The 23,918-nt window shown below is 37.8% G+C and overlaps 1 protein-coding gene across 1 annotated transcript; it reads right to left on the bottom strand.

The window, feature by feature from the left end:
• On the bottom strand, positions 1-22,097 carry PM20D2 (peptidase M20 domain containing 2). The gene is made up of 7 exons (XM_027856644.1): positions 21,560-22,097; positions 18,009-18,157; positions 13,579-13,721; positions 10,175-10,329; positions 8,656-8,791; positions 4,358-4,465; positions 1-3,681 (listed from the first exon to the last, which is right to left on the bottom strand). Exons 1-7 carry the CDS (start codon positions 22,007-22,009, stop codon positions 3,491-3,493), a joined length of 1,332 nt encoding a protein of 443 aa, XP_027712445.1. The 5' UTR covers positions 22,010-22,097; the 3' UTR covers positions 1-3,490.
• Positions 22,098-23,918: the final 1,821 nt, after the last annotated feature.

Here is a 23,918-nt window from a genome sequence, read left to right as displayed (position 1 = left end):
ATACACAGTAAGAATTTACCATTGTTAAAATACAAAAAAAGATTGTCAATAATTTTGTGGATTGTAAATAAATACCATGGTTTTAATTCATTGTTATATTCTGAGGAACATGGAAATACCACAATGATTAGTGATTCATATCCACCTTGTTCTTTTACAAATAAATGCTACAGAAATAAGAAGAAGGTGAGGAAAGAAACAGTTCAAGTTGCTGGAAGTACACACAAACTTTGTCATTACAGGTTCCATACAGAGCCGTAGGACTTGTTTTTCAAATCAATAATCCCACCACATACCTTTGTTTTTTTTTCTCCAAAAAGAACTTGAATCTGTAATTACATTAGGTCTAATTCAAGCTAACTCAAAATTCATGCTAAACCAAAATTTACATATGTAATTCCTGAAAAAAAAGTATATTAAGCAAATGATAAACAAAAGATTATACAAAATCATGCTTAACTAACTTAAATTACTGCGGAAAAAGTTTCAGCCTGTCATACAATATATAAAAATATGTGTGCTTTGCACATAGACTTGCAATAAATGTTCACTTAACTGACTTAAGTGTAGACCTAATTAATGTAATTCTACTCACTGAAATGGAATTACCTAGTGTCTAAAATTGGGGGAGAGGGGGAGTTAATAAAACAATTTCTTTTTAAATTATGTAATTCAAAATTTATCACTAATTCACTTAACTTTCCCCCCAAAATTTGACTATTACTCACAAAGGATGAAAAGTAATTGTTAAGAAACTTTCTTCATCCACTCACTTTAGAGATAATAGCTCATAAATAATTTATTATTTCTCTTTTCCAAGAAGTATACGTTGCTGTAGCCACAAAATTTGTCATTAGAGTCTAATAATTTATCTTATAATCTCCAAGGTTATTCCATTCCCTTGATTTAAAAAGAAGGAAGTTATAAAAGGTGGAACTGCAAAGAGCCAAATTAGGCTTGATGTCAGGAAAAACTACCTAACAGAGTGGTCTAAGAGTGGAACAGACTGCCTCCCCTTGGAAGTCTTTAAGAAAAGGCTACACATACTTCTTGGGAATGTTATAGTGAGGATTCTTTTCATGTGTATATTGCACTAGCTGACCACTAGCAGTTCTTTTAAAATCAAATTCTGAGATTCTGTAATATTTTTTCAGCAAGTATTTATTAAACACCCATGCACAACGCCCTGTGATGTAGAAACAAAAATGACTAAGTCACAGTCCTGGCTTCAAAGAGCTTACAGTCTAATAGGAGAGAGAATATATTTGCAAAATTCTTTTATGTACATTATTTTTCAATCCTCTGGCACAATAGGGATTAATATCTACTACTTCATAGAGGAAGAAACTAAGTGACTTGTCCATGGTGACAAAGCTGTTGATAGAAGGGGGACATGAACACAGGACTCCTCTGATTTGAAGTCAATCACAGCATTTAAAACAGGGCACATAACAAATATTCTCTAAATCTATTAGGAATGGCATTTTTTTCAAGTCATGTCACTGTTCAAACTAATTTTAAAAAGGCACTTAATTTCCCCCCTTCAAAAAAATGCACATACAATTTACCCAAAAAAGCAGAAGGAATAAAAAATGATCAGCACACCAAAAATAAATAGATCCTCTATACCTCCATTTGCTCTTGCCTAAAAATAATACTCAAAGATCATTTAATTTTTACTTTCCTCTGTCCTCTAAAATGGCAAACCATGAAAATAAAGACCAGGAAGAATAAGGCTGAAGATTGGTTTGAAAAATCCAAAGATTCTGGCCTCAGTCCATTAGGATGAAGGTTACTAAGGAAGTGTGGCACAGAAAGCAAATTCCAAAGAGATTAGCTTCCAGCATGGGGGATCCTGCCTGCTAATTTCAAATTAGGTGACAGAGATGAGTTACAGTCATGCCTAAAAACTAGAATATGAAGTTCATGGTTATATTTCTTTCACATGGAAAAACAGCATATTTCAGTTCCACATGGGGTTTGGCTCAAGTAATTCATTTGTCATAGGAGAAACTTTCTTGGCAAGGAAAGTGGCAGGAACAAAGTCACAAAGGGAATGAGGATTGCAAGAATATCATTAGTGTTTGGAGAATACAATAAAATAATGTATTTTTTCCTTCCGGTTGCAGCTTCCCTGTAAGTACATTGGCTATGCCAAACTGAAAACTTGTACTTTGGCTATGTATATTAGCTATGTACTATTGTATATTGGCTACGTATGCCAAACTGATGAAGCAAGCAATAAATTTGCTTCACATACCCAAAGCCTCATATTTTCAAATGCTTCGATGTCCATACTAAATGAGAAATATGTTATAATTACCCAAGGCTACTTGCTGTTAAATACCCAAGCAGGAGAAAATGGGGAGGAAAGTTCTGCAAACCATTATGTAGAAAGGTTTTTTGTCCTGGGAAATTTAAGGACATGGAAAGCAATGGCGTTGTCTGAAGACCAAAGGCAAATTCCAGAACAAAGAAAGTCTGAGCAAGGACAGTGAATTGTTAAGTGGAAACCACAGCTCCCACAAAGGACGGTGCTGATAGAATCCTTCAATGGTGAGTACGTCACAGGACTGACTGTCCATTATCTTAACCTCACTTAAAGTTTCCATCTCAGTTCACAGGAAAAGCTCTAGCTGTATAATAAAAATCAGTGGGGAAATGTGCTTTTCCTTATGTGCATTGTGTAAAGAAAGGAATATATAATTCTCAAGTCCTAGCCCCAGAAACCATATACCTAAAAGATCTATTGATGGGGAACTTTAAATCTGGGGACAGAGTACAGACCATAGAATTTTACAGCTACAAAAAATCAAGAGCAGCCCTCCTTCAATTCTCTCCTTTCATAAAGAAAGGAAACAGAAACCCAGAAAGATTAAGAGACTTGAACACACAAGTCAAATGTTCCTCCTTACTGATTCTATTTCAGATTAAGTATTACTATCATTATACTAGATCACCAAGGCTAACAATTCACAAAATTCACAGCACATACAAGCTTCCCTGGCTCCTTTTCCTCTCACTTCTTTTTAAAATATTCACACAGAATTAATATACATCAGATATCTCTAGTAAATAAGCCTACAAAAAGCTATTCCCATATTTAAAAAATATCTTCACAGTATATCTTGATTACCTTGTACCTATAGCTCCCAAAAGCATATTAATTCTACTGAACATTAGATTTTAAACCTTATTCTTTTCAACATTAACCTTTGCAGTACCACATATATAGATCTGCAGCTATGTATATAACATACCTGTCATTTGTGTTATGAGGACTGAGTACTGAGATACTAAGTTCCAACTATGTCCATTTCTGTACATTTAAATTCTCATGAAATATAGATCTGTGAAAATTGATTTTAGATTACACGAGGTAATGTATTTTCCCCTCTTATTGTGTCACACAATTTCAAAATACCAGAAACTTGCTCCTAGAGGAAAAAAAAGCAATCCTATCCTACCTCATTAATGGAAGAACTGATTCTTAACGTGATTCACAAGTTGTGCTAAGGTCTTGGCTTTGTTCTGTAGCATTCAAAATCTCTTCTTCTTGAAGACTAAGTCTAAAGTCCTCTCTGACTCTTTCCAGCAAACCTGGCTTGAAAACCACATCGAGGGCCGTCATCGCCAGAGCCTTAGCAGTACGCAAAGTGTAGAATTGTGCTTCTTGGGATCCTAGAGGGCAGAAAGAAAAAAACTCAACCAACAAACACTTAAGTGGCAACTATGAGTCAGGCACTGGGGACATAAAGACAAAAATGGGATAGTCCCTACCTTCAAGGAACTTACACTCTATTGGGGAGACAACATGTACATATCTGAATATATACAGAATAAACGAGGAAAACAGACACTTTCTAGCCTCACTGAAAATTAAACAAAAACCAACTTGAAAATAAAGAAATACTTCATTAATTTGATGGTTAATGCTCAATCACTCCCCCTTTCCCCCACACATACACACTATCCACAGCTAATGCTGGGTAACTTTAATTATAATTATACCACAAAGACAAATGTGCTTCTTTCAGCTATGTAGTCGAATGGACAGAGAGCTGGACCTGGACTCAGGAAGACCTGATTCAAATCTGTCCTCACACACTTTACCAGCTGTATGATCCTGGGCAAGTCACGCTGTCTGCCTCAGTTTCCTCATCTGTAAAATGGGGATAACAATAGCAGCTACCTCCCAGGATTGTGACAAGGATCAAATGAAATAATAACCATAAAAGGCTATGCAAATCATAAAGTGCTATATAAATTCTAGCTGTCAGATGCCAGTAATCCTCTCCCTCCACCCCATCTCCCAAGATGATATATTCCAAAGTCTATTCACATCAGAAACCCTTACCTGCAGCTGCAGTATATTGCTCAGTATGATTCAGTGCATCAGAACCAATATAAAAATACGGGTGAATTCCAGGAACCACAAAAGTAACATTTCCAAAGTCAGTGGAACCTTGGAGCATACAAAATAAGAGATGCATTTAGTTAAATGTCTGAATTATTAAACTATAATCAAAAACTTATTTTCCAAGTTCAGACATGAAAATATATTCAGAGTGAAAGCAAAGTGCGCACATTTTCAAAAAGACAAAAGTTAGACTGTCCAAAAATTAGTGGTGGGAAGGATAAAGTACACTGAAATATGGAATGAAAATGTATTATCACTTGACCTAGGTATTCTTAAGAGCTGGTCTCCAGAGCCAGAAAATCCAACCCCACTTCTGTAACATGATGCAAAGTATAGTTATGAGGGAAAACACAGTAAGGCAGATGGGTGCATGGCTACCAGATGCTTCTTATATTTCTGGGTCAGTCATTTTTCTTAAAAATTAATACTAGTTATCTTTAACTCACAAATGGATCAGATGCTCAAAATCTACTTGTAAATCAGTTCGGTATTTTGGAACTCAAGACATATTTTCCCCATGAAAATTATGTTTTGATGTAAGGAAATTAGAGCCATCCAGAAGTGAAACGGACTGCTTCTAGAAGTAATAAGCTCGCCCTGAAAAGAGATCAAGTAAAGACTGAAGAGGCATTTCTTGGGATATAGGAAAATGCTATTTAGATATGGTTTGGACAAGATGACCTTTGAGAAGACTGTCTAAATGCCATAAGCAGTGGTTAGCTCAGGTAAGGCTCAGCCTCCATTTTCTCCACTTCCTACTTTATTCTCAATGCTTTGCATTTCAGCTTCTACCCTCCCCTCCTACCCACTACCCCCTCTACTGTAGGGTTACCAGTGCTTTCACACTGCCAAACCCAATGACCTCTTCTCAGTGCTCTGATTTCTGTATAGTTTTTGACCCTGTTGGTCACTCCCATTCCTTAAAGACAATCTTTCCTCCCTTGGCTTTTACACAATTCTCTCTCGGCTCTCCTCCATGCCTGACTATTGCCTTTCAGTCTCCTTTAAAGAATCATGATTCTGGCTCTGCCTACTACTTATGAATATATGCCTCTTCTCTCTCTCTCCACCTATATATGTATATTCTCTCAATTGATATTAACTTCAGTTCTATGTGTTCAATCATCTCCATGTAGATAACCCCTAAATATAGAGCTTAAGTCCTTCAACTCCACTCCCACATTACCCTCTATCTGTTAGACATCTCCATCTGGATATCCCATAGGCATCTCACACTCAACACATCCAAAACAGAACTCACCTTTGCCCTACCCCAAACCCATTAATTCTCTAAACGTCCCTATTTCTGTTGAGAGCACCAGCATCCTTCTAGACAGCCATGTTTACAAACTTGACTCCTGCCTCACCTCCCATACCCTACGACTTGCCATGTCTTGTCAATTCACCCTCAACTCCTCTCAGCAGTATGGCACAGCAGCTAGTGTGCTTCAGAAACAGTAAGACCTGAGTTCAAATGTCATCTCTTCCACTTACTAGTGTGTGACCCGGGACAAGTTGTTTAACCTCTCTATGCCTGTTTCCTCACTTGTAAAATGATGTACGTATACATTAGAGGAGGAGTATTTACTAGACTGGATGACCTCTAAGGTTTCTGCCAGTTTTAAATCTATGATCTTATATCTATCACCTTTAGTCTACTGGCCTAGACTACTGCAATAGCCCCACCCCCACTCCCAAGCTGTTCTCTAAGTTGTTTCCAGTCTTTCTTTTCCAATTCAGTCTCCATAGAGATGTCAAAGAGACATCCATGAAACACAGATCTGACTAGGGTCACACACATTACTGATTCTAGAAATTCTAGGATTCTAGGAAAAATAAATTCTAGGAAAAATTAAAAAGATTTTCCTAACCTGGCTTTCCAGTCTTATTTACTCCCCTTTATGCACTCTGTCTTCCAGTAAAAATGACCAAATAGCCATTCCTTATACATGATAGTCCATCACCTGGATCCAATGCCTCTATACAGCTCATTCCCTGTGTTTGAAATGGAATCTTCTTTTACCTCTGCTTCTCAGGGCCCAAGCTTCCTTTAAAGTACAGTTCAGGTGACTTCTACTACATGAAACTTTTTCTAATGCCCTCTAGCTGCTAGTGCTAGATTCCTACGGAATTTGCTTTGTGTGTATGTATGGATATATACATATGTATGTGCATATATATTTATGTACATAGTATTTCCATGTGTACATGTTGTATCCCTTCAGTAGAATACAAATTCTTGAGGTTTCCTTTCATCCTTGTACCCTGAGTACCTAAAACAGTACCTTGTACTAAAAACACGTCTTGGATTAAATAGATACTGAAACAATGGATAGTACCAATGTTCTATGGGAAAATGCACTGAGAGCTCTAATTTTTGATGCCAAGAACATCATGCTCCAAAGGACCAAGAATGTGAACTCCCTCAAGTATAAATATCTCTCTGTGGCTTCTGGGGTAGGGATTCCCATGGGTGACGGCTAGGGCAAGAGAAAGGGTAAGGAGCAGTGACAGGGCTTCCAGGGTATGTATACAGGGAGGAAAGGACAAGCTTGGGGAAGAGACAGCTCAGCTGATTAAAATAAACATGGATGAGGGCTAAGGAAGGAAGCACAAGGCTTACAGTGAGAAGTTTCAGTGAGATAAGTTTTGAACTTGGCAGAGAGGATGTCAAATACTTGGAATAAGGAAAATGGGTTCCAGTTCAACTTTTCTTATCAAGTAGTTCAATGACCATAAACCAGTCACACAGGGAGAAAATGAATGGAAGTTGATAAAAATATCAGTTCTCAATGATATCTACTGGAGTTGTTTTTTCTCCCCAAAATGAAAAACTGGGAAGATGTGAGGAAGACAACTAGATATACACATTTTTTGCATTGTGTTTATTTTTTTCTAGTGTTACCACTTTCCCATGAGCTACCCTGAGAATTTCTGGCAAGTTAATCATTATGAAGTCTAACTGTGCAGAAAGGAAAGAGAGAAGACGGGATGAACAAAAAATTACTTCTGAAAAAATTCAAAATTCTAACAAATATTCACCTTCATAGTTATTAAAAGTTGCTATATAAATGTAAAGTGGTACTAAGTAATATAGGTAAGAAGTGATCCTAAAAGAATAATTAAAAAAAAACAACCTAGGAAATCAAAAATACTCAAATAATTTATGAAGATAACAGAGCTAAGGTCATTTTACTGCTTAGGTTTCAAAGTGTTTTCACCGTAAAAGGTTTCACTGTCCAAAGGTTTCACTGTATCTTTAACCGCTGAAAATTAAATTTAGTTTTATGCTTATGTCATACTATGTTTTAAGAGATTTTTTCCTCTTAATAATGGTATATTGATTATAGAAGAAAAACCTAAAAGCAACTTCAAAGTATCTCTGTATTTTTGATCTTTATTTCCTAATGCTAAGTGATCTTTATTTCCTAGCAACAAACCAATACAAACATCACCAACTCCCTACACAACTAAGTAAGCACTGCCCTGGCAATGACCCTGCTTATTTATAAAAAGGATTAAGAACAACTTATTAAGAGTTTTCCTTTTCTTTTTTAAGTAGTTCACAATCATAGGAATTAGAGAGAGAAGATTTAGAGATCATCTGGTTCAATCTCCTCACTTGAAAATTAGCTAAATCAAATGTCACCAGTGTAAATATCTGGAATTTTTTTAAAAAGTCAAGTATGTGGCTACTTCCAAAAATAAAACAAACTCATCTGGCATTCTGTATTTGCAGAAGGGTCCATTTGTTTCCCTCTGTCCTTAACTTCAATTTCTCAAATTGAAGTTAACTTTAACTTAAGGTTAACTAACTTTAACTTCAATTTCTCAAATATCTGAGAGGAAACATTCCCTTCCATTAACAATCCATGCCCTCTTATTCCCCAATATAGAGGAGGTAGCATGTGGTAAATGGATAGAGGGCTGGCCTTAAGAGTCAGGAACACCTGGGCTCAGGTCCCACCTCTGACACACAGGTGTCCTTTAACCCCAACCTCCACGGGAATGTTAGCCCTGAGCACTTAGTCACTTAGAAACAATTAAAAAGCTAACCAGGGAACTGAGCTGTTAAGATGGGTTGCAGAATGGTTGCCCATCTGCATTTGTAGAGAAGTTTCTTAAAGAGAGCATCATACAGAGATTAAATGACAGGCCCAGACCAAAAGACAAGGAGAGGAGGTAAAGACCTTTGTCAATAGCTCAATAAATAATATAAGCACCCTTAGAATTACCTGATGGACAATTTGACATAGAATCTTCTGAAATAAATTCTATTCCCAGCTTTTTTCCATTTTCTATGTAAGTTTTCCAGAGGCTCTTATTAGGAAGAACATTATAGTAGTCATGTATGCCATCTTTTAATTCCACCTAACAAAATTATTAAGCACAATTTGAAAAAAAAATAGAAAAACAGAATTGGAATAATTTTTTTTCCCAAATCAATGAAGTTATAAGCACCTTCACTTCCACTAAACTGTAAGCCTTTGAAGGAAGCAGTTATTATCTTAACTGCACCATATAACCTGCACCCAGGATTTTTTATCCTGTCGTGAGAACATTCAAATATATATACATTTTAGTATATACATCGCCTCATTATAAGGTCAGGATTCAGACCATGGGTGCATCTTTCTAAGTGGGACCACTTAATTATCTCATTCTTCTTATCAGTTTCCAAGAAAGAGGTAATTTAACCTACCTGTCTCTCCTTAACTAACCCAGTCACTTAATATTTCCTGTTGTCTATCTACCAGAAGGAACATATCTTCTAGCTTTTGTTTTATGTTCTTTTGCTTAGAATTCCCTCACCACTCCACTCTACCCAGCTGACTCAAGTGGTCTTTGAAGGAAGAATAACAATCATGGCCTCCTGGAGCTGTATTCTTCCTCAGAACTATAGCACTCAGTGGGTCTATTACTTCTTAGCACTTAATATATAATTCAGATAATAGTTCAAAAAAGACTATGTTGTCCCTCCCAATTAGGCTACAAATTCAGGGTTCCTGTAGCACCTGACACAGTACCTCATACATGCATACCATAGGTGCTCAATAAATATTCGTTCATGTGATTGATGTCAGAAATAAAATCCCCTTCCAAAGAACAAAAAGGCAGCCCTCTCCCCATCTTATTCCAAGGTCCTGCTGTTTATTATAAAGTACCACATACATAATTTTTTTATCCTGAACGCTTTTTTTAAAAAATTAGCTTTTGCCAATGACTTGCCTTTAACAGGGATTTTACTACATATCAAGTCTAAAAAGGTAGATTACATGTTTATCAAGGATAATAAAAACTGATAAATAGCACTAATTTTTGTAGCTATCACAGATGTAGTATATAACTGCCCCCAAAGCATCTCCCAACAACTGAAGTCTTCCCTACCACTTATGATACTTCTTTTTAAGCATGGCAAATGAGAGGGTCAGAGTCAACCAGTATGAGAGACTTCAGGCCTTTTGAAATATAAACTGTTCAGTCAACTGAGAAAATATTCCTCTTTTTTATAGTTATAATATTCTTTGAAATTAAAAAGGGAAAATTCGTAATAAGGATAAATCAAGATGAAAATAATTACATAATTATGTTAATGGAATCATATAACCTGCTTCTTCTCTCCATCTGTCTCTCAAATGTTTTCTTGTTTAAAATGTAGAAAAAAAAAACAAATCAAGGTCCTTCTCCCTCCAAATCCTCTCCCCTTCCAAACACTTCTGATTAACAAACGGATTAGCTCTTAATACTTCTTACTGTGCATCCTGTAGCCAAAGCAGCAGCTTTAAAGCAATCTTCTGCTTTTTTTGTCAAAATTGGAAGCTCTTTCATTGTGGGTGTACGCAAATAATAGACTAATTCAGAGTATGAGGGAATGATATTAGGTTTCACACCACCATGTTTAATTATGCCTAAAAAAAAAAAAAAGTCAAGTTATTAGAGTAAAGCAAAATAAAAAGTTGCTAAAAGCAATGACTTAAGTTGTAACAAGAGTATAAAGCTTTTCTACCAATGTTTATATAAAAGGAAAGATTTAAGGTTATTAGTAACATAGAAACCCCAATTGCAAAGGATTTTGAAAGTTATATGGACTGTTACTTTAATTATGATATTTTCCAGCCAAGCAGAAAGGAAATTTAATAGCTGAGTATAAGTCAAAGTATTCCTATAAACATAGGAATGAGTTTATATAACACAGGGTCAACTTTAAAAATCATTTCTTCTCTAATTCTAAATGAACCCGGGAGATATAATTAATTAAACGTAACTTGTTACAAGTATACGTGTGAGGTTGGTGAAAACAACTTGACACTGAGAAAATTTTATACTATTTACTCTGTGTTCAGCAAAATTTTACTGCAGTTAGAATGTTTAAATCGATATTTTTGGCATCAAAACCAGATACGTCAATGGGACTAGATCTGCAATCAGAATGTTGGAAATGGAAAGTAATTTAGGTCATCCTGTCTAAGCCTTTTACTGTATCAATTAAAAAACTAAAACCCAGAGAAGCTGAGGGACTTATCCAAGGTCACAGATGGCTCCAGAACAGAGCTGGGGCATGAACCCAATTTTTCTGGTCCCAACTTCTGTGCTCTGAGGTCTCTAAAAGCAAAAATGCTCTAATGATTAGGTAAAAAGATGCCAATTATTTTAGTACCTCGGAGTACTGTGACCTTGTGAAACAGCAACTGATACTGATCACTTAGAAAACTTTTCACAACAATAAGTTATTATAATGGAAAAATCACTAAAACACTGACAGCTAGCAAGACAAAGAAATATAATGTATTCAGCAGCCATAATTAGTTAGAGAACATGCAATTATTAATACAAAGATTTCTGTTCCATGTAAAAGAAAGAACCTGAAACTGAATGTTGTATAACTACAAAAACCAAGCTTGGCCAGAAGAAAAGAAGAGAAAACAGACCTCCCTCCATCCCTCCATTGTAGTCTGCACAGACTGTGTCCTGGGCCTTGGTTACATTTCCTCCTCAGCTCAAAGGCTAAAAATCTCTAGTTACCCTCAAATCTCAGTTCAAGTGCCATTTCCTTCATAAGGTCTTTCCTGAGCCCACCAGTTGCTGATGCCTTGATAGCCGAATATATTTATATGTTGCCTCCCCTGCATACATTTGCATATATTTCTATCTTGCCTGCACAAATTTGCATGTATTTACATACTGTCTCCCCCATAGATACTAAGCCTCTTGAGGGCAGGGCCTGTTTCATTTTTGTCTTTATATCCTTAGCACCTAGGCAAGTACCTAGCAAGAAGTAGGAGCTTAAAAATGATTGTTGGGGCAGCTAGGTGGCTCAGTGAATACAGCATTGGCTCTGGAGTCAGGAGGACCTGAGTTCAAATCCGATCTCAGACACATAACACTTACAAGCTGTGTTACCCTGGGCAAGTCACTTAACCCCAACTGCTGAAAAAAAAATTAGATTATTACTATCACTCTTCCTCTATTTTCAGTTTAAATCTCTGCAAGACTACAAACACATTTCTTACTGGTCCTTATTAGATTCACTCTATCTTTGGCCACTCTATCTTCCTGGTTCAGGAATCCAAATCCCTTTCTTTCTAAACCAGCTGTTCACCCATTCCTTCCCCTTCCCAAATTGCCTCAGCCTTCTTCTGGCCCCTTACATCAATCAGTAATAGTAATTTAAAGAAAAAAAAAAACTAAAAAAAAAACAAAAACAAAACACCTAACTTTATCTCTGAAGTCTTTAATTTATTGCTCAAACTTTTAAAAACCTTAACAGTGCTTCCTCAAAGGATCTAGTTCTATCCTCTATGGGAATATTTTACAGCCTAGTACACAGATCCAAAGTTTCTCCCCTGTTCTTCTTTTCACATTCGGATATGCCCTAAGCTTTCGCAGGGAAGAGTTCCACTCTGCTTCCTTCAGATTTGATTTTCCTCTTTTGGCTCACCTTAATTACTAACAATATTTCATATATTTGGGTAGACATGTATAGCCAGGTGTTGGGTTTTTTTTTAATTTCTTTTTTTTTTTTCTAAGAAAAATCTGATCCCCTTTACTAACTGGGAGATGGGAAAAATGTTCTTCCAGCCCTTTTATTTCTTCTAACAAGGAGGCTAACTGAAATTTTGTGTAGCCTTAACTTGGATTTGGCACTGGCATAAACACAAACATAAAGCAGAGTCTCTGCAACTCACTACAAAATTTCTTATCCTGGAGCAAAACAGTTGATCTTTAAGTTTTCCAATGTATGCATGTTTGCCCCAGCTCTGCCAGAGATTTCAGGATGAGGATTTATTCTGGTTTTTCAAGCTTTCTCTAGGTGGCCCAGTGGATAAAGCCAAGTCAAGTGGATAAAGTAGATAAAGTCAAAAAGACTTGAGTTCAAATCTGGCCTCAGACACTTACAAGCTGTGTGACCCTAGGCAAGTCACTTAACTTGTTTGCCTCGGTTTCCTTACCTGTAAAATGAGCTGGAGAAGGAAATGGCAAACCACTCCAGTATCTTTGCCAAGAAAACCCCAAATCGGGTGAAAGAGTCAGACACAACTGAAAATGACCAAACAACAACAAAGCTTTCTTCAGTGACAGACAGGACTCTCTAGTGACCAGTTCTGGAATTTCATCAGGGTAGGAGGTTCCCAGGGAACTTCTTCCGCCAGTACAAATCTTCACAACTTACAGATTTAGAGAGCTGTCTGGGACACTGAACTTCTTTGGCTTTTGATCCACAATTAGCAGATTACAGCCAAAAGTCTATCTAAGGCAAAGAAAAGCTATAGCTCTGCCAAGGTCTTTACAGTTTGCAAAATACTTTACAAATATGGAATTTTATCCTCACAACCACCCGGTTAGATAGGTGCCATTATTTACCCATTTTACAGCTGAGGAACCTGAGGCAGGCAAGAGGTTAAGTGACTTGCAAAGGGTTACACTGCTAGTAAGTTGAACTCAGAAACAATGATCTTTTAAAAAATATTGAAAGCCAAACTATGTCAGTCTTTCATTGCATGCATTTCTGAAAACAAGTCCATGCTGAAAAGCAGTTCTCCTCTTACCAACATTTAAATTAATAAACATTTGAAAAAATTATTCTTATTAAAATTCTATTAAATTGCAACTGAGTATAAGTATCACCCCTCAAATAAAAGAAGTATTGACATGCTCACCATGAACTCTCCAAGAGGGTTTCATTTGCTGTCTTAAAACTGACAGATTGTTGTACGCAAGAACGGCAGCATCTAATGCATTTAGACCTTCCCAAGGATAAGCAGCAGCATGAGAAGCTTTTCCATAGTATTTCACAGTCACACTGGGAAATAAGTATCACTTGTTATTTATTTTCTTTATTTGTACTGAAGTTTAAAAAAAAAAGTTCAAGGCAGTTATTTGGGGAAACACCCAAGTATTATTACTTAATAAATTCATAAATGCTGCAACTTTCTATGAATATAAGTTGCAGAGAAAATACCAACCTACACTGGTAGAGGGAGTTTCTTTACCCGAGATTTCCTCATCTCAATGAAGTCACAAGTCCGGGTCCTATTCCTATAAACATCCAAAGTATTACATATGAACTGTACAACTTTCATTGTGGAGGCCAGGAACAGGTTAAGGGAGTAGACCACAATAAATATGTTAAATGGTGGTAGAAATTTGTGTAAAGCTGAATGTTTTATACAATCTAGAAGTAGCCACACTTTGTGAAAAGAATCTACAAAAACGGAGGGTTTGGGGGAGTGGGCATCAGATAAGCACTCATATCTGAAATTGAAGGGGAATCAAAAGAAGGCTGGGTATGAGAAAAGAACTAGAATCTAAGGTGGGTGCCTTAGGTTGCTTCTGAGACAACTGGGGAATGGCTGAATAAATTGTGGTATAAAAATGCAAACGGAATAGTTTTTTTCACCTTAAGAAAAGATGATTTCAGAGAATCCTGAGTCATAAGAATTGAGGCAGTTAAGTAAAAACATGAAAACAATTTATATAAGCACAACAGCAACATCATAAAGAAAAAACAACTATGAAACACTTGAGAATTCTAATCAAAGCAATGACTCAAAGCAATGACCAAAGAAACCATGATGAAGCACACTGCTGAGCTCTGACAAAGGTGTCAGAGAGAGGGTGCAGGCAGAGGTTATTAGACATGGCCAAGCAGTGGGCTTGTTTTGCTTGGTTGCCTTTATCTGTTACAAGCATTTCCCGCCTCTTTCTCTCAGTCAATTAGAGGAAGGGGGGAGGTAGCAATAGAGATGCTATAAAATAAAAAGGGTCATTGAAACATTTTTTTAATGCACAGTGAGACTAAAAGGAAGTTCAGATGGAAGCAAAGACAAGCAGAACAGTTTTAAAAGTAATATATGGAATTTATAATATACTTTTTATAATGCAAGTTGTGTCAAGTGGAGACTCAAGGTTTCATAGGGAACCCTCTTTTTGTGTTCTGCTTTAGGTAGGGAAATGCTCTTTTTTGGTGTTTAAGCTCAGAATAAAAAATTAAATTTAAAAAGAGAACTCGCCATTTAAGCATTCTAATGTTGAAATGATTAGTTGTTAGAACATTTTTCTTTGCATTTTCCATGCTAAAATGGTTGTCAGTCAACAGCTGGTGTTTAGGAGATGTACTTTATAAATCTAATCAATTAAAATTGCTCCTAAAATTCATAACTTCTACTAATTCTTGCCATGAACTTCTCACTGCTTCTCTGTAATACTAACATAATTATGAAAAAAACTAGTTTACCTCATATTTTGATGAAATTTTTTTCACCTATCCAAATTGAAACAAAATTTTTTTTGTAATATCTTAGAACATTATAAATTACTTATCCTATTTCCAAATGATTCTCTTACCAAGATTAGTTGCTTAGTTACTATCAGAAAAAAAAAGGTTTTGGCAAAGAAATAAATCAAGCTGCCTAAATGCTCAGTAGACACATTAAAGTACTTAAATTTGTTTTTTACAAATTTGTAAGGGAAACTATTTTCAAACACTTGACCAAATATATCTTATTATATATCTAACATTTAGATGTATCATTATTTTCCTCAAAAATGCTTAAAGATGACATAGCTGAAAATCTTTAAGTATCTGTGTAAACAATCTATTTAAGGATATTTCAAGAGTGGTATCAAATTGCTGGGAGAGTACTAGATTTAATTAATGAAACAGACAAAATGTCTGAGTCCCTAGAAATTTCATGTCATTTCTGGATTATTTCCAAATATTCCCTTAGCAAAAAAGCCTCTAGGTGCCTAATTTTACTATGGTAGTATGAAGCAGTGATAAGTAAGGCTGTGTGTATTCTTGAATCTTTCTATCTCCTCCAATGCTAGCACAATGTTCACACAGTAGGCCGAATAACAGAATAGGTCTATTCTCTCACCATCCCCTTGAAACTGGAAAACACTTGTCAAGACATTTATCTGGAAGGGTGTTTAAAAAAAAAAATCAAACAACCCCTCCCCCTCCCCACAAACCACCTTCCATGGAAAACATTTTAATACCAATTTTACAGACTAATTAATAAAAGCACCACAAATATAAACTGAGAGAAAACTATATTAATGGTTATTTTATTTTAGCAGTAAGTTTTAAAATTGAAAAGCATTTACTCATCTTTAAGCTTGTGAAGGGCTCATGCCAGAGTGAGACCAGGAAAGAGTTATCCTATATGAATGTATTACGTGCCAAAGCTCAGCATTTTACTAATACATCAATGTCAATTTTATTACAAAGGACATAAGAAAATGACACTAATAAATAAGAGCTAATCATTATAATCTTTCAAGGTTAATCCTTGCTAATAATAAGAATTAGAGCATCTTCCTAGACAGAAACTATTGTACATGTTTTTAATTTAGATAGGTAACTAAGATTTGCCCAGGATAATTTTTCTCAGTTTTACTTTTTACTTCTGAACACTCCAATGTAGATAGCTTAGAACCAGTCTGGTTCATTGGAAAATGTATTGATTGGGGGTCAAGGGACCTGCTTTTGAGTTTAGCTCTCCAATTCTCTTCCTGTGTGCCCATGCCAAGTCCTTTCTCTGTTGAATGACAAAGTTGGATTAAATGACCTCTGAGCTCCCTACTCATATGCAATGCTACACTATGTAAAGCGTTCATATTTTTTACAATATTACATAGAGAAATTCTGAAGAATGATTTGTTTTAGATGTTTGTCCAAGATTGGATGGTTTTCCAGAAAACCAATATGCTACTCATTATCTACTTTAAAATACACTACAAATATACTACAAATAGAAAATTTTTCTGTCTTAGGGTTCCTATAGAGTAGTTTTATACCCTACTAGCATTTTAATGCTTATGAAATCCTTCTTATGAAAGAAGTTCAGTTTAAAATAAAAGGCAAAACCAAATGACTTTCATTGTCAAACACACAATGAAAAGTATTAAATGTAGATTCAGAAAAATCTCCTATTGCTAAACACAAGTTGAACCATTTCTTTGATGTAAAGTGCCTACTATTTTGTAAATCCTCCCCACAGAGCCCTCTCCTCTGATGCCTCTTTGTGGCATGGAGGTGATACTGGCTTCCTAAATGCTCTACCAGCAAAATGAAAGCTCTCGCTGTTTCATTTAAATATGGCCCAACAATAGACAACCTGCTTTCAGAGTCCCAAGCTAGCTGAATATGGAGGCTCACCACCAACAGGCTGACCTCTTGATGGACTCCTGGGTCATAACAACCTCTGAAACAAAGATAAAATACAAACTGTCTAGTGTAGGTCCCTACTGCAGTGATGGTGGCAGAAAATGGTACATGAGATGTTATGAACCCTACTTCTTAGACTGACCATACATTTTATTTGTTGGTATTTGAAAAATGAGGTCCTTGTCAAATAAGCATTAAGTGGACTAACTGAACTAACTGAATCGTATGAATAAGTGAATCTATAAAAGAAGAAGTTGGAGTTAGATGGAAAGATGGGTCACACACTGTCCCTGGACACGAAAATAAAGGGGCTCGCCAAAAGGACACCAAAAGAAGCTAAAAAGCACCTTTGTTAAATATTTGACCTACTTAATTCCACAGCAGGCTGTGCTGAGGGGTGCGTGGCACATGTGAGTAGGCTTATACGAATAACATGAAGCCTCAAAGAAAAACTAAAGTAAAAAATGTTATCAGAGAAATATGTGCTCAAAACAGATGGGGTAGTCAACTAGCACATGTGAGGAATAGCTTGGTAATCTGCCTGTATGCTTCACTGTACTCTACAAACCAGAAAGGCTCCCAGCTCAATGGCTGAACCTCTTCCAGCAAACTTATGGGAGGACATGAATAAAAGCTGAATAAGGTGAGGCAAGACCTGATCGTTAGAGGGAATGTCCAGTGAATGCCAGTGAAATAACTGATCTGTTAAAGTGTAAGGGAATGAGAATATAAAAAAATGAAATGGTTTCTGTAGAATATACAGAACACACACACACACACACCCTCCCTCCCTACAGGGGAGACCAAGATAAAGTAGAGGTAATATAAACATCTTGAAATTCAAGTGCTGTTAACCAAAATATTCTAAATTCTAGTTTCAAGGAAGAAACATCTCTTTTCCTCAGCTTCCTTACTTACTCATGCTCAGCCACATCAGGCAGATAAGCAGCATTTTCTTGGGATGGATGAGCCATAAAAACAGCATCGAGATTTTTAAAAGCTCCAGCTTCAATTAAGTCAATTTTGCCACCTCCATCTTCTTCTGCGGGAGTGCCCAGGACAGTGATCTAGAAAAGACACAGGGGTCAGAAAAACCCTAACAACTATCTACCAAATATCATACAGGTTCCTAGTATACATTCATTCAGAATCTACTTAATTGTTTATATCTTCAAACTACAGGAAAGACTTTTGCTTCTAACATACAACTAAGGACAACGACGTATGATACTTAGAAATTCATACTTTAATTTACGTTGCAATACCAAAGAGTTCATACGAATACCAATTTGATGAGAGATATCAGAAATTTTCTGTCTGAAATGCTTATGATGAAAAGAGAACTAAAACTTTTTGGTTGTTCAAGGTACTCTGTAACTCAGGTAGCCACTTCTCTTGACTAAAGGTTAGATGTGTAGGAACAAGGACTGGACCTGTGATTTCATGGGTATAGAGAATTCCTGCATGGGGAAAACTCTTCCCAAATGCAGGTCAGTAACTTCTGGGCAACCTAATAGTCTTGAAGAGTTGCCTAGAGCAGTGGTATCAAACTCAAATAGAAAAGGTCCCTGAGGGCTGCATATTGACTTAGAAAACCACATTATCTATGTTGTGTTGTATTTTTATTTATTTTGTTGAAACATTTCCTAATTACATTTTAATCTGACTGGGCTCACTCAGTTTTGCAGCCTGAGTTTGGCACCTCTAGCCTAGACCAATAAATAGGTTAACTGACTTGTCCAGGGTCACACAGGCAGGATATGTCAGAGGCATTTTGTAGTTTAGCATTAATAAGCAAATTATCTGCAAAGAGCTTTATAATTATTAGTTAATCCTCACAACAACCCTGTGAGGTAGGTGACAAATACCATTTTACAGGGAAAGAAAGAGAGGCCCAGGAAGTAGAATGACTTGCCTAAAAGGTCACAGAAAGGCTAAGGCAATTTTGGGACTAAAATTCAAATCTCATTACTTCTACTCTTATGCTGCTACCTCATTAAGAAGTTTCAAGATAGATTATTTTTAGAAGTGCATTAAACAATCTTAAATACCACAGTTAGAAATGACCAATTACACAAACTTACTAATTCGTTTCCACCAGTTCAATCAGGCAGATTTATTGGTCACCAAACACCTAATTAAACAAAAAAGAACTTTACAGAATAAACATTTTACTTTAATATTTTAATACTTTCTTCAAAACATACAATTTTAAACAGTCAGAAAAAATGTCATTGAAAAATGGGGCTCCTTAAGTTCTAAAATCATTCAATTCAACAAACATTTATTAGGTACCTGGGGATACAAAGATGAAAAATGACAAGATTCCTACCCTCAAAAAGCAAATGCAATGAATTAAGATGAAATATATGTATAAGCATCACTGTGTCAGAGAGATGACATTAATTTTTCTAAAACTGACAATTATTACTGTTTGAGAAGTATATGGTTCCTATAAATTATGCAAATAGGATTGTGTACCTCCTCCTTAAAATTATCATTACTACCTCGTAGCCCTCCAAAGCTCATTAGCTCCCCTGGGTTCAACTAACCTATTTATGTAGAACTACACATCCTACTCTCTCCTCTGAGCTCCAAACCCCTCTTACCAAACCCATCTGGGTTTGAGGTCCCACTGACACCTCAACCAAGTCCACAACTCAGCTCATAATCTTCCTGAAATCCTACCCCCTTCTCCTCTTTTCCCAATGCATTTGCATTGGCTATCCCCCACGCCTGGAATGCTCTCCCTCCTTACTTCCTCCTCTTAAGACTCTTTGGCTTCCTTTATCACTATTCAAATCTCATCTTCTGCAGGAGGCCTTTCCTAGTTAACCAGGACCCTTTCCCCCAGAGTTTTCCCTTAGATGTTACCTTCCATTTACATCTTGTACAGAGTATTTGTATATTATCTTCCCTATTAGAATGGGATCTCCTTGAAAGGAAGGACAATGTTTTTGCCATTCTTTGTATCCCCAACACTTAGCATCCTGGCATACAGTAAGAGCTTAATAAATGTTTGTTATGTGCCCCATGCTAATCTCAGAACTTCTAATATGCCTGGTTTGACAGTTTAGTTTTTTTTCTTGTATTGATAAAAGGAGAAGAGAAAGAGGGTGCCCACATTCAGGAACAACCAACCCTTCCCTAAATGGACAAAGATTAAAAAAAAGAGAGAGCTGAAAGGAAAAAGACAAGGGAGAATGGTCTTCAAAAATAAAATACTTTCACATTCTCTTTAACCAAAACAAGGCTGGATTCAATTTTAGCCCAAAAATGAAGAGTAATTTTTCATATATGCTAAATGAAATAACAGACTCTTTAAATGAAATTTTCTCAAACCAAATTAAAAATTTTGTTTAAAATGTGAAGGTTTTTTTAAAATCCATAAAGACAAAAATTTTTTAAAAACTTAAAAGCCTGCACTGAACTATATTTAAAATGCTTCCCTATTATTGCAGAAACAATAGTTCTATGAGGATTATAAAGCATATAAAAAATTCTCTCCAGTATTTAAATATAAAAGATGTCCAGAAAGATCAACAGCAGCCACAAGAGGGTTGCCCCAATGGTTTTGTAGCCCCTGCAGATCTCTTTTCAAAATACAGCATCCGTTTGTCCATTTATTCTCCTTTACTTTCCTCCCTTCTACAGCCTTTGTTATGAACTCCCCCCCCCCCCGCCCCGCGCCAAAGGAAACAAGTACAAACACAAAACAATGTCTTTAGACGCCCCCCCACACTCCCCCTTCCTCCCCCATCCTCAGTTACTCAAAATACTAGATGACACACAAGTTTTCGGGCCAAAAGACAATTCATAACTAAGAACGAATGTCTAGGGGAAAAAGTCCTACAAACCAAGCCTAAGTCAAGAGACATGAAGTGAGCCTTCAGTTGAGGGCGTCAGGAAGGATACCACCAACCTTAAGGATAGAAGCTCCCACTAGCAGCTCATTCCCAGCCCACCGTCTGGTAGCTTCCCATTTAAATTTACTATTCTGGCTAACTAGGTGTTAAGCTTTGCTGTTTTTATGCTACTGAAAGGCTGCAAGTGCTACCAGCACCCTCTAAATTCTCCACCCTGGGACAAAGCTCGGAGAGTCCTGCCCTAGTTACAGCTCAGCTCAAAGCTCTTCTATACGGAGAATAATTAGGTGCAATCTATCCGAAACAGTTATCTGATTGAGTCTTAATTAAATATTTAGATCTATCTATCTACATATCTGTTATGGGATCTGTCTTCCAAGATTTAGAAAAATAACTGGTGATGGAGATGAGTCTAAGTTGTGACAACACACTGTCAATGCTGGGATGCAGGCTGTCAGACGGCCACCTGGGGGCAAGGGCAGAGGTTGGCGTCCAGCTCTTCCCTACCCTCTCCAGGGAGATCCCAGGCGCGTGGGTACGGGCGCTGGTGTGAAACAATATCCACAGCGCTCGCCGCCGCCCCCAGCCCAGGCCGGGTCTCACCTTCACTGGCGGACAGTTCGGGTGGCTCTCCAGCGCCCCCTTCAGACCCAGGGCGGCCGCTGCGCCCACCTCGGCGATCAGGTTGTGGCCACAGGCGTGCCCTATGCCCGGCAGCGCGTCATACTCGCAGAGAAAGCCCAGGTGCAGCGGCGTGGAGCGCCCGGGCTCCGGGGCCGCAGACTCCCATTCCGCCCTGAAGGCCGTGTCCAGCTTGTAGTGCGGCTGCACGGTCCACAAGGCGGCCTGCGGCTCCTGCTCGAAGAAGCGGGTCAGGGCGCCGTGGGCCCGGTACTCCTGGTAGGCGAGCTCCGGCTCGCTCCAGATCTCTCGGCTCAGGGCCCCCAGCCGCTCCGCGGCCTCGTCGATGCACTCAGCGGCGCAGCGCTTCAGCAGCTCTACCTCCGGGACGGCGCCGCCGCCCTCTCCAGGCAGCTCCTCGCCCGGTCTCATAACTGTCAACACCTCGTCCCAACCGGGTGGAAGAAGGGATTAGGGGAGAAGCTAGAAGGTAAGCTCCACAACACAGCCTGCCGATCTCCACGGGAGACCGCGCAAGAGCCAATGAGCCCCGCCTCTGCTCCGCCCCTAGGCTACCTCACGCCCAATCACAGCCCTTAATTTCCCCCTCCCTCTTTCTTACGCCCGCCCTCCCGATGGGCCTGCTGGGAAATGTAGTCAGCTGCCTAGTCTCTCTTCCCTAGGGCTTGAAAGGGTACTATGTTTATGAAGCTCACCTCTTGTCTTTAGTCTCCCCACAGGACTGTGGATTCTGAGTACAGAAAACCTTCCAGTATTTGAATACAATGTATTCAGGCTCGTCGGGAGCAGTCATAAAAGGCAGTTAGGGTATCCGCAAATGGGCAGTGAAGGTACACGGAGTTCTTAACTTGCGATCGGGTCTGTGAACTTGGATGGGGGAAAAATGACATCTTTATTTTCACTAACCTATAGCTGAAATTTAGCGTTCCCTTTAATTGTTTAAAAACATGATTCTGAGGAGTCCAAAGACTCATGATAAAATCGGCTACTGGCCTCCTGATAGAAAGGTGATAGACTCAGTATCAATATCAATAAACAAATTGTTACATGCCTACTATGTGCCAAACACTCTACTAAGCGTTCAGAATATTAAAAAAAAAAAAAGACAAAAGGCAATCCCTTTCAAGGAGCTTACAATCTAGTAAATGACAGTGTGGATTGAGAGATTTTGGGGGTATAACTAATGTAGGAATTTGTTTTATTTAACCATACATATTTATATCATATTATTTTTCTTGCTTTCTTAGTGGGGGAAGGAAAGTTGAGGGGAAATGAAGGAAGGTATTGATGAAAATAAAATAAAATGTATTATTTTTAAAAAGAGGATCAGTAGACTTCACCAGACTGGCCAAAGGGTCCATGACACACAAAAAGGTCAAAAACTGAATTTAGAAGCTCTGCTCTGAGATTCTGGCTATTGCCTAAGAAGTAGGACCAGGTATGTTGGCAACTGTTAAGTTCTCTAGTTTCTATCAGTTTTTCAGCTCAGAAAACAGGTGACAGGCAGATCTTTTGGTCTTACATGCTGTATCCATTAGGGGTTGAAAAAACTGCCTCCTAACAATTGGGTTGTTAAGCAGAGGATCACCTTTTCAAGCTGAACATAGATTGGGGGTGGGTGGGAGAGGCAGAACAACTTTCAGAAATATGGTGTTTACTTGGGTTTTTCTTCAGCATCTATTCCTATGAAAAATGACTTCTCTAGGTAATATGTGTTTTGGAGACTCAGAGCTCCACCCTGCCAGCCTTCTGATTCAAGGTTCTTCAGAAGGGCATCTTTGATAATGAGATTGCATTGAATTTTCTTATCTTGGTCAAACTCCAACCCAGGCTGGAATTGATTTTATACTACTTAGGTTTGGGTGCAGACAGACTTCCAAGACTAGGGTTGGTATTTCCTTTGATGGCAGGCAATATTGGCCCCTGTGGACTGAGTGATCTAAGAAACCCACCCACCTCCTAGTATGTTGACCAGTCACAGTTGATTGGCACCCCCTTTGGAACACCTACTCTTCCAAGGGTATATAATGTTGTACCCCAAAATCCCAAACTGAGCCAGTTCTGAACTGGTCCCTTTAGAGGGGCCCAGTTTTGGACTGAACTCCCATGCAATGTATGTCAGGCCAATTTGAGAAATTAAACTGTGGACTCATATACCCCAATTTCATTTGTCTCTTTCTTGGAACAAAATCTATTTCAAATTGGGGGTGATGGGGTTTGGGGTTCACAATAATGATGCCGTGACACTGGATTTAGACTTGGATTGTTGGGGTACACACTTTTATCCCAAAAGTGCTAGGGTCTGGGCACCCACAGGAGT

Source organism: Vombatus ursinus, unplaced genomic scaffold, assembly GCF_900497805.2.
Source record: "Vombatus ursinus unplaced genomic scaffold, bare-nosed wombat genome assembly UNPS02000582.1, whole genome shotgun sequence".
Taxonomy (NCBI): Eukaryota; Metazoa; Chordata; class Mammalia; order Diprotodontia; family Vombatidae; genus Vombatus; species Vombatus ursinus.
Note: the sequence above shows the minus strand (reverse complement) of the source record. Positions and strands in the feature narration are given on the sequence as shown.